The sequence below is a fragment of the Schistocerca serialis genome, chromosome 6 (assembly GCF_023864345.2).
Source record: "Schistocerca serialis cubense isolate TAMUIC-IGC-003099 chromosome 6, iqSchSeri2.2, whole genome shotgun sequence".
NCBI classification, from domain to species: domain Eukaryota; kingdom Metazoa; phylum Arthropoda; class Insecta; order Orthoptera; family Acrididae; genus Schistocerca; species Schistocerca serialis.
In genome coordinates this window covers 118,118,925-118,133,345 of record NC_064643.1, presented here as the reverse complement: position 1 = coordinate 118,133,345, position 14,421 = coordinate 118,118,925, and the positions used below count along the sequence as shown (strand labels likewise).

The 14,421-nt window shown below is 40.6% G+C and overlaps 1 protein-coding gene across 1 annotated transcript in view; it reads right to left on the bottom strand.

Moving 5' to 3' along the window:
• The window catches only part of LOC126483762 (membrane metallo-endopeptidase-like 1), a 302,629-nt gene that overhangs the window by 96,301 nt on the left and 191,907 nt on the right, over nucleotides 1–14,421 (bottom strand). The window contains exon 10 of the mRNA XM_050106909.1: nucleotides 1,322–1,706. Coding sequence (XP_049962866.1) covers nucleotides 1,322–1,706 — 385 coding nt within the window. The remainder of the gene's footprint in view (nucleotides 1–1,321; nucleotides 1,707–14,421) is intronic.

Below are 14,421 nucleotides of genomic sequence, written 5' to 3'. Positions count from 1 at the left end.
CAAACTTGTCAGGAAAGCTCTTGATGGTTGGACTAATGTCATCTCAAGTAGTGTAAGAACTACTAACAACTTCTGATTTGCAGATAACACCATGCTCTTGGCCAGAAGTGAAGATGAACTTTCTGTGCTAGTAAAGGACATTAGCCTGTCATATTGATTAGACGTCAATCTTGGCAAGTCCAAACTCATGATAAATGATTGAAGAGGTCATTTCCAACTCACAGGTTGATTAAGCGGATTGGAAGCCATGCACAATCTTTTGTGTATCTTGGGTCAACCATTTGAGACCAAGAGGTTATGAAGATGAGATAAGTAGATGGATCATGCTAGGGTGAGTGTCTGAAGAAGATCACTATGATCTGGCAAAAAAGACTGATAACAAACTGTATGAGAATCTGGCTTCTTTAAACACTCATGTTTTCCATCTTCTTTTACTGTTGAGGAACATAGAACCTTAAAGACAGAGACAAGCAGTGTATTGACATATTTGAGCTTCGGTGCTGCACATAAAATGGAATGAAAGATGAACTAATTAATTCATTACTGAGCAACTCAGCATCTCCAGGCGCCTTTCTTCTCATATCAACCAACAAATTCCCCAGTTCTTTGCCATTCTATGAGAAAAGATGGAGAAAATAATAATGGAAGGAAAGATCAAGGCACAAGACTGAAGGGGTAGCAGGTGCATAAATCAAATTGAGAAGTCTCCAGTCTACCTCTTAACGAGGCTCTAGGTGAAGCTGGTAACCATCCAGGTTGGAGACCCTAGCTTCATGTGGTCATGATGCTCAGAATGAGTCCAGAAACTTGTGATGATGATAATGGAGGCAGTTTTGACTATAGAGTTCATTGTCTAAGGGAAGTGTTGCCAACTGGTACAAAGTAGATAAGACAGTGTAGTAGTGCAGGTGTATTTGTGTGTATAAATGTATGTGTAATAATTAGATCTGAAAAAGAACACTGACTAAAATATTAATGACATGTTCAGTCTTGTTTACGTGCCTATGAAACATTCAAAGCCTCAGCTGTATGGTGAGCTGCTACCTTTATACCTACCAATATCTCAATAAGTAAAGTATTTTCATTTGCATTGCAGATGTATAAAATGTCAATATCACACCCATTTCCTCATTGTCCATGTTCACCCATGGTCTTAGTAAATATATACTCTCATACTTTCCACAAGTGATCTTGAATAATCCATAGATAATATTAGATAACCTAAGAAGGACACAAAAATGCCCCATGATAAGTAACATGAAATTTACATGTAGGTAATATAAAAATATTGGCACAAATATATACATGTAATACATCCTACCTGTTTATAATAGTCATCCAGGTAAGTGTCATTTAGCAGGAAGCTTTCCCAATTATATGGTGCAAGGCTTATGTTTCTTAGTTGTTCAAAGACTTCTGTTTTGGATTCTTGATCAAGCCATGTTGCATTCTCAAATTCATCATTTAAAGTATCTTTGAGGAGTGTGAATGTTGCTCTGGCACGATTCTCCATTCTTCTAAGGTCTTCAGCACTAAAGCTTCGAAGGTATGCTGAAGAGGCAGCTTGTGACATCAGGTCGTATGCAACATCTTGACAGTATGCTTCACGATCGCATGAACTGTGCGGTTCCACAAGATCTTCAACAAGTGTCTGTGCTGCATAGGCCAAAAGAGCATTACTCAGGTCTTTAGCAAATGGATGCTCACTGTAACAAACATCAGTGTCAGTGAGTAAAACTTTTGTAAATATTGATAAGAGATAACATCTGCCTATGAAAGTCAGTATTCATGAAACATGAAAGCACTTCTTTGGATAATAGGTTAGGTTTTCAGGTCCTGTGACAAATTTTTACATTGAATAATAGATGTAACTCTCCAGATATGACTAAATTGTATTTCTTATTCACAACATATTTTGAGATGTCATGCTACAAGGTACATGATGAATACATGTTTGTTTTTCTGTTAATTTCTACTTTAATAGTGTATACACATTTTGTAAACTGTTGTCCAATCACTGCAGACTTGCACTTGGCAAACTGTTTTAACTTACAACCTTTCATGAGTGATCCAATAGCCAACAGAGCTATACTTAGGAGGTACATAAACAAAAGGACAAAATTATGTGTACAATTCTGAAATTTTATTAAGTAGTAAAAATGTAAACATCTGTAGATGAATGAAATAAGGGAGTGGAATCATTTGAAGTGGTGACCTTTACATGACAGTAATGGACAAACATAGAGATTAAAAGGACCATTTTTACAGCACAGAAGTAACTTATGAACAATGAAATATCTGAAATATTCACTTTGTACATGTAATGGTTATTTTACAATGTGTTCATAATCAATGTAGCAAAATATGTATCATATGGCAAATACTGAAAATACTGTGAACTAATGAAGCATGAAAGTAAAGAGAACAGTCCATGAAATATACTTTGCTGCTATGCAAAAAGTGAGTCTGATGGCAGAATTAAACTGAAGCATATATTCATTGACAACTTACTTCAAAACATCTATCTGGCAGCACACCCATATGCTTTGATGAGAGGGGTGATGCATTGTGGCGACACACTGAAACTAACATGGAGTCAGCCTAACTCTGACTGAGCCATTCCTCAAACTCATGGAGACTGGTCAAACCTGGGTCCAAGGCAAGCACATCTTGCTCTATGGCAATTCAGATGAACTCTGTAAGATGGAGGCCAGGTGACCTTGAAGATACGTTTAGTGTACATGGTGCTGCAGATGAAGAAAGAGATGTTTATGACTGAACAGTGGGTTCTTGTTCATTTGCTAGCATGAAGGAAACAGTGCAATGTCAGAGTGCTCACATCAAAAAGCCAAAAGTTCAACAGTTCAATGTGTAAGGAATGTGAAAAACATATTATCAAAGGCATCTTATGTATTAGTTCCAGTTTCTGGCTACATGAAAAGTGTGACACTGGAATCATGGATGACAACTAACCTTGGACATAATGTGACTTTTTTAAGCATTGAAGCAACAGAATAACAAACTCCAGTAAACTTAAAAGACTTTATTATTAAATAACTGCAGAGCAACATAGGAAAAATTAAAAATGAAATATTAGGACTAAATAAAATTAATCCGAATCTAGTAACCAAATCAGAGTCGTGCGTTTGCAAAAAGCAAGAACCAAAGACATGTGTTCATGTTGATTAATTGTAGGCTTGTTTCCAATGAAGATATGCCAAATGAAGTACTTGGGAAATTAGTATCAAACTACAAGTGGCAGACAATGAAGTGCAACAAGAAGAAGAACAGGGTTGCTTATAAAGAGCCAAAGCCATGTGATGAAACATATTACCCAAAAAAAACCAATTATAGTCAATTCTATTAGAGTCATCACACCTGGATCATATAATCTGCTTTTCTGAATATTGTGTGACCACTGGTATAGACCTGTTAAGTGTTACATAGTTTAGGTTAGCATCTCACTTTTGTAAAGCAGAAAAGGAGAAAGGAGGAGCTGCCACACTCATCAGGAATTGCCGTAAATTTAAAAACACAGACATTCATAAATTTTGCCTAGTGCAGCACATGGAAGTAAGTGCAACAGAAGTAGAATTTCATAATAAATCTTTCAAAATAGAAAGTGCATATTGAGCACCTGCAGGTAACATTTATCTGTTCGAAAAGATTCTTGTAGCTCTACTGGCCTGTTTAACAACCAAAAACAATGAAATAGTGGTTGCTGGTAATGATACATGAATTTTCTTAAAAACTCTCCCGGTAAGAATTTATTAGAGTAACACTATCATTAAACTTAATTGCTACCATAAACATCCCAACTAGGGTTGCTAATTGCTCACAAATAGTTATTGATAATACATTTATAGAAAGATCTAATGAACAAAATTATATTACAAAACCAATAGTCAATGGTCTCTCAGACCATGACATGCAGTTCCTTTGGTAAATGTTCATACTGACAGGGATGTAAAATCTACTAAGAATGAATTCAAGAGAGTTGTCAGTAAACCAGAAATTGATTATTTTGGGACACTCCTCAAAAACATGAACTGGAGTGATGTATACAGTGCTCATGATATGAACAAAACATACAACACTTTTATTATAATGTACTTGCATTATTCAAATACTGTTTTCACTGAAAATTACCCAGATTAGACAAAAATCTAGGAAGAAAGCATGGATAACTACAGAAATATATGTACCTTGTGAAACCAAAAGGAAACACTATCTGCAATCAGAAACAGTGTTAGCACATTACAAGACATACTGCAAAATGTTAGAAACAGCAATACAAACACCCAAGCAAATGCATTATGAGAAAAAGATGATCACATCAGATAACAAAATAAAGACAATATGAGATGTAGAGAAGGAGTGGACTGGTATAACTAGCCATGAAGAGGGGCAAATAGCATTAAGAGTTAATGACACATTGGTAACAGATGTGTGCAGTGCCGCTAAACTTTTTAACACTTACTGAAAAAATGGGGTTGTCCGGATTAGTTAATTCTCCTATGCAGTACCTCAAATCAGACATTACACACAACTTCACTAACATGCATATGACCCTCACTACCCCAGCAGATGTTAGGTCCACAATAAAATCATTAAATTGACAAAAAAAAAATCTAGTGGTCATAATAAAATACAAACAAAGTCCATTTAAAAGTGTGCTTTTAAATTTAGTAATGGCTGCCTGTGTAACCAGTCATTTATCAGTGGAATGTCTCCCGAATGACTGAAACAGTCTGATATTAAGCCTTTGTTTAAGAAAGGGGATAAATAAATACCACCAAATGTCAATATTGTCAGTGGAATACTATGCTTAGTTTCATTTCATAATGTCAAAGGGGATTTTTTTGAATAATTCATTGAGCCAAGCTAAAGTTTTCAAGGTCAAAAAAAATGTAATAAGACTTATTTGTCATGTGAATTCAAGAACATCCTGCAGAGGGCTGTTTAGGGAACTAGGGATATTAATACTGCATACCAGTATATTTATTTCTAGATGGAATTTGTTATTAAAAATATATTTCTTCTTCAAATAAACAGTTCAGTCCATGGAATCAAAACTAGAAATAAGAATAATCTTCATAAAGATTTAGACACTTACTTTGGTCCCAAAAGGTGTCCATTATTGAGGAACACACATTTTCAATAATTTTCAAGCAACCACAAAAAGCTTAACTACCAATAAAATTTAGTTTAAGAGGAGCCTAAAGGATTTATTGGTGGCCAATTCCTACATGACTGATGAATTTCTTAGTAGAAGCAACTGTTGTGTGAATGTGTTTGTTACTGATCATATCAAATAATGCAAGTAATAATACAACTGAACTTTTGTACAAATCCAGTGCAGTAACATGATCTTTGTAAATAAATGATTTAGAAATGATTTTTCTATTTAGTGTTTATTACCTCACAAATGAAAATACAAGGTGTGATCAAAAATAACAGGAATTTTTGTTTTCCTAAAGAATCTTTATTTTATCAGCATCAATTTTTTCCCCTTCAAACCAATCCCCCTCAGATATAAAACACTTGTTACAGCACTTTTTCCAATCTTGGAAGCACTTCTGGAACTCACTTTTAGTTTTGATGTACAGCTCCTTCAGTGATTCAGTTTTTATCTCATCAACGGTGTCAAAATGACATCTTTTCATGGTTCTCTTGGGAGCAGATAGAAGTCACAGGGGCTATGTTCAGCAAATACAGTGGCTAAGACAGCATAATGATTTTGTTTTTTGCCAAAAAATTATGAACAAGGATGGATGTGTAAATGGAAGTATTATTATGATAAAATTTCCACAAGTTGTTTTTCCACAATTTTTGTCACTTTCTTCAGATTGCTTCACACAAAAGGCACACAACTTCCAGGTAGCAGTCCTTATTGACCGTATGACAATTAGGCAGGAACTCATGATGCACTGGGAAAACAGTGAGAAGAACCTCCACATTTGATCAATGTTGTTGATTTTTTTCTGTTATTGCCTCTTTAGGCAGTTTCCATTGGGACGAATGGTCCTCGGTTTTGATGTCATACCCACATACCCATATTTCAGCATCTGCTATAACCTTCTTTAGAAGTTCTGTATCATTGTCGACTTCATTCAGCAATTCCTGGGCAATGTGTACATGATGTCAGTTTTGGTCAAAACTCAATAATTTCAGAACAACCTTTTCTGCTACAGACTTCATGCCCAAAACATCTGAAAAAATTGCTTCACATGAGCCAAATGATATGCTGACATCGTGAGCAACCTCTTTGATGGTGATTCAGAACCATTTTCTTTACTTCTTCCACACTGTCATCAGTAAATGATATGTTAGAGCATCCAGGGCAGATGTCATCTATGACATCTTTTTGACCCTTTCTGAAATGTTTATATCACTCATAAACTTTTGTCTTACTCATATTAGACTCACCGAAGACCACAGTCAACTTTATAGTTGCGATGCTGCACTTTACTCCATTTTTTCAAGGAAAAATTTAATGCAAATTCTTAGATCCATATTTTTTGAAAGTAAAAATTCCCTTAGCACTCAAAAACACATATAACCTTTACAACTGTCCACATTAAACTATATATTCAAAACAACTGAAAACGCAAACATACACCAGAAACATGTGTACCGACAAGTTTAAAAAAATTGAAAAGCTAATGTGTTAAGCCCACAAAATTTAAAATTCCTGTTATTTTTTTAATCCAATTCATATGTGTAATTTTTTTTAACTCATTCCACATCCATCTGTAAAAGATACTTTAACATATTTGACTCTTATTGTATGTATTTATTGTGTGTTTTTGTTTTTCCGACATTTTCTTCATCCTGGAGGATCTCATCACTATGAATCAATTGGAACAAAAAGTACCTCTAATCATGGATAATTTAATAAAGAGGCTCAATTCAGCATGTTATGTCCATAGAAGCATCTCTTGCAGTGTTTACACAAACACAAGAGTGTTGGCTAATTTAGCGTGTTTTTGCTCCTTGTTATCTAATGGAATTATCTTTATTCAGCAGTTCTGACCAATAAGAGTATTATGTAAAACATAACTGTACGTATGGAAAAATAATTTTTAAGGATTTGGGAATTCTTAGATACGCTTTGCATTACAGCTAGTGAAAGTCTTCATTGCTGCAATAAAAATCAGTTCAGCTTGACTGTGATCCAAAGAGCACAAGACATGTACATAATTTCTATATAGACTTTGTATCCTTTACTGAGTTTCAGAGTGAAGTAATGTAGTATGGTGTAGAGGTATTCATCAAGTTTCCAGTTAAAATAAAGCAAGAATTTGTGAATCCCAACAGGTTCAAAAGAAAATTAAAGACATAATTCACTAGCTAATCTTTCTGCAAATTATGTGATTAGCTCAATTCAACAACTGAAAAGTTCTGTTAGCTACATGGCATGTAGTAGTGTTTGTTGTAATGCTACATGACCAGTAGTAAAGTATCACAAAGAGGACTCAGGTGCTTACAAATGTAGATAATTATTTTCTTTAAAAAATACCTAAGTAATGAAGTAAACAATAAGCTAACAATAGCAGATAATCAGCATCAGTTTAATGTAACTGAGGAGGCAGCAATTTATTTTCTTTTCCAAACTTATAGCATTCCTTTTTTAAATTTATTGACTAAATTTGCCTGGCATAAGCAGCAATAGCATTAAATGGTATAGCAATAGTTCCTTTTTAGTTAAGTATACAGATTACGTTTTTATGATTTGCTTATCTCTTGTTAATGATAAGCTACCTTTACTCACTCCACATCCCTGAAAGTGTTATATCCTAGCCAGTAATGCCACCCGAGCCCGCTGCCAAAAGGTTGGCAGCATCAAAGTTTGGACGCCGTCAGCATAAGCAGCGCCAGCGAGACAGGAAATCGCCGCAAGTCTGCGCGCGCCACCGCTGGCTTCTGGGTTCTTAAGCGCTGGAGTCGCGAGCGCTAACAGTTCTGTATTTGCCGCTCAGTTGTATACTCGCCACCGAATTGTGTACTTACTAGTCAGTTGTGTGTTCATCGCAGCAGAGTTGTTGTTTGTCGTCAGCCGACGCTGACCTAGCCGCACCGGCTCGAACTAGACAGATCTCTGTAGACACGGAGTCCAATACTGTGTTCTGTATCTTCGTTAATAAAGATAAGTACCGACTTTTATTTAATCAGAGTGTTTGGGTTTTCATCTTTCTGTTCACTGTTCCAGCGGACCGGTCGGCCCGCTATTAAAGGTGTGGCGGTGACTTCGTAAGCCGTTTCTACAGCGAATTGCTTGTCGCTACGAACACCGCCACAAAAACTGGCGACGAGGGCTTCCGAACTCGTGTGCAGGGCTGGTTCACCTTGCTTCTGGTTATACTAATTATAGCGATAAAATTTTGGGGGCTGGTTTAATTTGTGTTCACTATGTCTGCCGAATTACAACAGTTGATCTTGTTACAGAGTCAGCAAATACAAAGTCTGGTGGACGCAATCGCCAAACAACCGGCTAATCCTCCACCACAAAAGGAACAAGCACAGGCAGCACCACCTTTCCGTGCTTTTGATGCATCATGAGAAGAATGGCGAGAATATTTCGCGCAGTTGCAGGCGCACATGACAGTCTACAAAATCACAGGTACTGAGCGGCAGCTTTATTTAATTTCCACTGCAGGCGTGGAAGTCTATCGACTACTTTGTAAGTTGTTCCCGGAATCCAAGCCAGAAGCTTTTGACTATGACGTTGTTGTTAACAAGCTTGCTGAGTATTTCGAGTCGCGAGTTCATGTGGCAGCAGCCAGATTCAAGTTCTTCAGATTAAAGAAACTGCCACATCAATCTAATAAGCAGTGGTTAACAGATTTACGGGGCCTCACCCGTCAGTGCCGATTTAATTGTGTGTGTGGAGCTTCCTACAGTGATGTCATGTTACGAGACGCTATTACTCAAAACATTGCAGATTCTCGTATTCGTGCTGCTATCTTAAAGTTGCCTGACCCGTCATTAGAGACTGTGATGAACATCATTGAAGCCCAAGATACTTTTGACTATGCTGAGTGTGAGTTAGATCAGCCATGTATTTCTCAAATTGCCTGTGCTAAGCAAGTTATGTCACGCCCGCGGCCCCACCGGCAGAGTCAGACTGTAAACACTAGCCGGCCGCGTCATGTTAAACACATTCGTCAGCTGCGTGTGCAAAATGATAGAGTTAAGTCTTGCCCTAAGTGTGTTCTTGCTCATCCTCGTGAACGTTGCCCGTTGAGAAACGCGGTTTGTCACTTTTGTCAAAGGAAAGGACACATCCAGACTGTTTGTTTGCGCAAAAGCAAGAACAATTCTAGTGCTGCCCACCCCATGGATATTCATGTTCTTCAAAGCCAGCCCGCCCAGAAGGTCGCGTTTAAAGACTCTTCCACGGTTCGTGTGGGTAATAAACTTGTTCGCAATAAGACACCCACCCAGCCCTCTGCTATGCGACCCAAGCGTAATTCAAACGCTGTAAAAAGTAATGTACAGACTGCAAGTGAAGCGGGAGTTGTTGTTCCACCCGCCCAACCCACGAGTTGTCGTAAGCAGCGAACACGCGCTAAACGCGCTGATTTTGTGTCTTCCGCCTCCACTGCACCGATCCAGAGACAGTGTAATAAACTATTTGTGAAGCTACGCATCCAGGATAAGACCTTCAATTTTCAATTAGACACTGGTGCGTCTGTGACTCTCATAAATTGTGCTACGTATGCGGCTATCGGCCGCCCTTAACTTTCAGCGGCAAAACATTCTTTGGCTACTTATAGTGGAGAACAAATTCCTGTGTTAGGTGTATGTAGCGTGCCAGCCACATTCCGTGGCAATACAAAAACAGTTTCATTCACAGTGCTCCGCGCTACAGACAGTGTAAACATTTTCGGATTAGACTGTTTTGACTTGTTTGGCCTGTCTATCCAAGACAATGTGTTGCAAATTAATTCTGTTGTTCCTCAAGACAGCATAACCGATTTGTGTAAACGATACAGTGACATATTTAAAGACGAGCTAGGTTGTGCTGCGAACTTTGCCGCTCATATTACGTTAAAAGATAATGCTCAGCCTCGATTTTGTCATGCTCGTCCAGTGCCTCACGCCCTCCGGGCACCTGTAGAAGATGAACTTCGTCGTTGGCAAAATAACGGTGTTATTCAACCTGTTTCAGCAAGCCAGTGGGCTTCTCCCTTAGTTATTATAAAGAAACCGTCTGGCAAGTTACGTTTGTGTGCTGATTTTAAGTCGACAGTTAATCCTCAGACTGTCATTGATTCTTTTCCTTTGCCTAGACCGGACGAGCTGATGGATAAGTTAGGGGAAGCTCGTTTCTTTTCCAAAATTGATCTCCGTGAAGCATATTTGCAATTGCCCCTCGACGAGCAATCACAACAGTATTTTGTCATAAACACGTCGTTGGGGTTGTTCCGTTTTCTGCGTTTGCCTTTTGGTTGTGCGTCAGCTCCAGCTGTTTTTCAGCGTTTTTTGTCACAACTTCTGGCTAATGTGCCATCGTGTTGCAACTATTTAGACGATATTGTTGTGTCCGGTCGGACGCCTGCTGAACATTTCCGTAATTTGGAGTGTTTGTTTAAAGTGTAGTCTCAGGCAGGCCTACGTTGCAACATCGATAAATGTTCATTTTTCCTTATGGAGATGGAGTATCTGGGACATGTTATTAATGCTCAAGGCATTCATCCCTCCCAGTCACATTTAGCAGCTATTCGTGATTTGCCCGCCCCTCGCAATCTGCATGAATTGCAAGCAGTTCTTGGCAAATTGACATATTATATTAGGTTTATACCTAATGCATCACAGATTGCTGCACCGTTGCATCGTCTCCGCCGTAAGAATGTTCCGTTTGTGTGGTCAGCTGATTGCCAATCAGCCTTTCAGCAGCTTAAAGAGGCTTTAATGAATGATCGTTGTCTGGTCCATTACGACCCTAACAAGCCTCTAGTGTTAGCTTGTGATGCCTCTTCTTTCGGCCTCAGTGCTGTGTTGTCTCACCGAGTCGGTAACACCGAACGTCCTATTGCGTTCGCATATAAATTGCTCAACAAAGCTCAGTGTAATTATAGCCAATTGGACAAGGAAGCATTGGCTATTGTGTTTGGTGTCACAAAATTCCATCACTACCTCTATGGTAGACGATTCTATTTAGTAAGAGATCACAAGCCCCTGACGTCACTGTTTCATCCGTCTAAACCAGTTCCTCAGTGGACAGCTCAGAGACTACAACGTTGGGCTCTTTTGTTATCACAATACCAGTATGAGATACTGTATTGCCCTACAGCTCAGCATGCAAACGCTGACGCGCTTTCTAGATTGCCGGTTGCTGCGGATGATGTCTTCGATTCCTCTGATGGCTCTTGCCATCAGATTGACGCTGATGAGCATCAATCCCTCCGGGATTTTCCGATTGATTATCGTCAGGTGGCACGTGAGACAGCTACGGATCCTCATCTGAGTTTACTATTATGTTTTGTTCAACGTGGTTGGCCGTCCAAGGCAAAGGACATATCGGATCCTGTGGTTCGTCGCTATTATCCGCAACGTCATCTGTTGTCTGTTTCGCACGGAGTTTTGCTGTTACGCACCGAGAATGACCAGCTTCATGTAGTGGTTCCCCAAGACTCCAATCCAAGGTCCTCGACTTGTTGCATCAAGGTCATTGGGGAGTGGTCCGCACCAAGCAGCTTGCCCGCCGTCATTGTACATGGATCGGCATTGATAAGCAGATTACGCAGATGTCTACAGATTGTTCGACGTGTGCCGAACACCAAGCTGCTCCGCCTCAACGCTATTTTGAGTGGGCACGCCCTGCAGGTCCCTGGCAGCGAGTACATATTGATTTCGCTGGTCCATATTGGAATTCTCGTTGGCTCATCGTGATAGATGCATTTAGTAATTTTCCGTTTGTTGTGCCCATGCAGTCTACAACGTCTGCACAAACTATACGGGCGTTGACTTCAATTTTTTGTATTGAGGGTCTTCCAGAAGTTTTAGTGTCTGACAATGGTCCCCAATTTACCTCTGCTGAATTTGAAAGTTTTTGTTCTGCCAATGGCATTCGCCATGTTCTTACTCCGCTGTTCCACCCTCAATCGAATGGTGCAGCGGAATGTTTTGTCCGCACATTCAAGGATCATATGGACCGCCTTCGTGCTACGCACTCTCGTCAGCAGGCCCTCATCACGTTCCTGTCGTCGTACCGGACCACGCCACGCGACGGCCCTTCGCCTGCGGAGCTTCTCCACGGCCGTCGTCATCGCACCCTACTACAGTTGTTGCACCCCCCGGATCGACCCGCCGCTTCTGAGCATCGCACGCGTTTTCAGCGCAACGACGCCGTTTTTTTCAGAGTTTATCACGGTCGCCATCGTTGGGAACGTGGTACCGTGATAAGTGTCCAGGGTCGCGGTTTTTATACTGTTCAAGGTGCTACTGGGGTGCACAGGAGGCATCAGAACCAGTTGCGCCGCGCTGGCTGCCCGGATTCTGCCACTCGTTCTTTGTCCACAGATTTGGTCCGCGGCGGGTTCCAGCCGCGCCTTCCGACTTCGCTGCCGCCCCCAGGGCAGCAGCAGCAGCCGTCGCCGCTACCACGCCGACAGCCCATCCCGTTGATGCCTCCCGCGCAGCTTCATCCGGAAGCGCCCCGGGTGGTCGCTCCGGCGCCTGCGGTCCCTCTTCAGTCGCCACCGCCTTCGGAGCTGATGGACGTCGACCCCTCAGCCGGGCCGCCTTCCCAAGCGGTGGCTGTGCAGCCTGTCCTGCAGCCACTTTCCTTGGGCACCCCCAAGGAGTCTGACACCGCATCGCCTTGTCCGGCGCCCACTCAGCAGCCGTCGACGCAGCGTCAGGAGACGCTGTCTCTCTTCGTGGGTCCCGACGCCCCGTCGCGTCCAGTACCAGAAGCTGCGCCCGTGGTCACAGGCGTGCACCCTGACCTCGGTTTTCAGTCGGTGTTTCCCGAGGCCCCGCGCAGCCAATGCTGGGGTGCGGACCGGGGACTGCCACCGACAAGTCTCCACCCCGGTCTCTTCTGCTACGCCTGCGGCCAGACCCCTCCCCCGCCGTCGACGCTTGCCACGTCATTATTCAACGATGGTGCAGCGATTTGGGGGGGAGGAGTGTTATATCCTAGCCAGTAATGCCACCCGAGCCTGCTGCCAAAAGGTTGACAGCATCAAAGTTCGGACGCCGTCCGCATAAGCAGCGCCAGCGAGACAGGAAATCGCCGCAAGTCTGCGCGCGCCACCGCTGGCTTCTGGGTTCTTAAGCGCTGGAGTCACGAGCGCTAGGACAGTTCTGTATTTGCTGCTCAGTTGTATACTCGCCACCGAATTGTGTACTTACTAGTCAGTTGTGTGTTCATCGCAGCAGAGTTGTTGTTTGTCGTCAGCCGACGCTGACCTAGCCGCACCGGCTCGAACTAGACAGATCTCTGTAGACACGGAGTCCAATACTGTGTTCTGTATCTTCGTTAATAAAGATAAGTACCGACTTTTATTTAATCAGAGTGTTTGGGTTTTCATCTTTCTGTTCACTATTCCAGCGGACCGGTCGACCCGCTATTAAAGGTGTGGCGGTGACTTCGTAAGCCGTTTCTACAGCGAATTGCTTGTCGCTACGAACACCGCCGCAAAAGAAAGATATCATCCTTGATGAAATTTACAGAATACGAAAAAATAATTAACATCTTTATATCAGATTTTCTTCAAATTTTTGTGTATTTCCTAGATTTATCAGTTTGATAGATCAGCATTAGTCATAATTGCTTGTTAGCACATTTTACCAAAGTAGTCTGCTGTCCCTGATTCTGGTTATTAATGCATCATTTTACTTACTTCACATGCCTGTTGTTTGGCCTCCATCATGTGCTTTATATTATGTGTTTTGCAAATGAATTTAAAAAAAAAGGAACAAAAAAGAAACTAAAGAAACTATTTGAACTACCTGTGTCATATCTGTCCCCTTTGTCACTCTCTTTCTGTCTCTCCATTCTTATACTAGCACTAAAGTCTCCTAGTTCCAGTTTTCCTTCCTTCTTTTTATTTTATTTTTTTTACATGATTCTTACTGCCACAAGCTTATCAAAGTATTTTTTGCAGATGTTAATATCGAAACTGTCTGAAGATGCATGTGTTGCAGATCTGATTATTTCATGACTGTGTTCCATAAATAAAATAATATTATATTTTATTCTAGTGTTTTTAAGAATAACACTAACATCGTTACCACTAATATCACTAAAAATAATAATATTAATAAATAATAACAAAACAATATGTGAGGAGTATATCATTATCAGCCATCAAAATATGAAAATTTGGAGTAAATTCCCAAAAGTGTGACATATGGATAGAATTTATAATCTGTGTGTGTGTGTGTGTGTGTGTGTGTGTGTGTGTG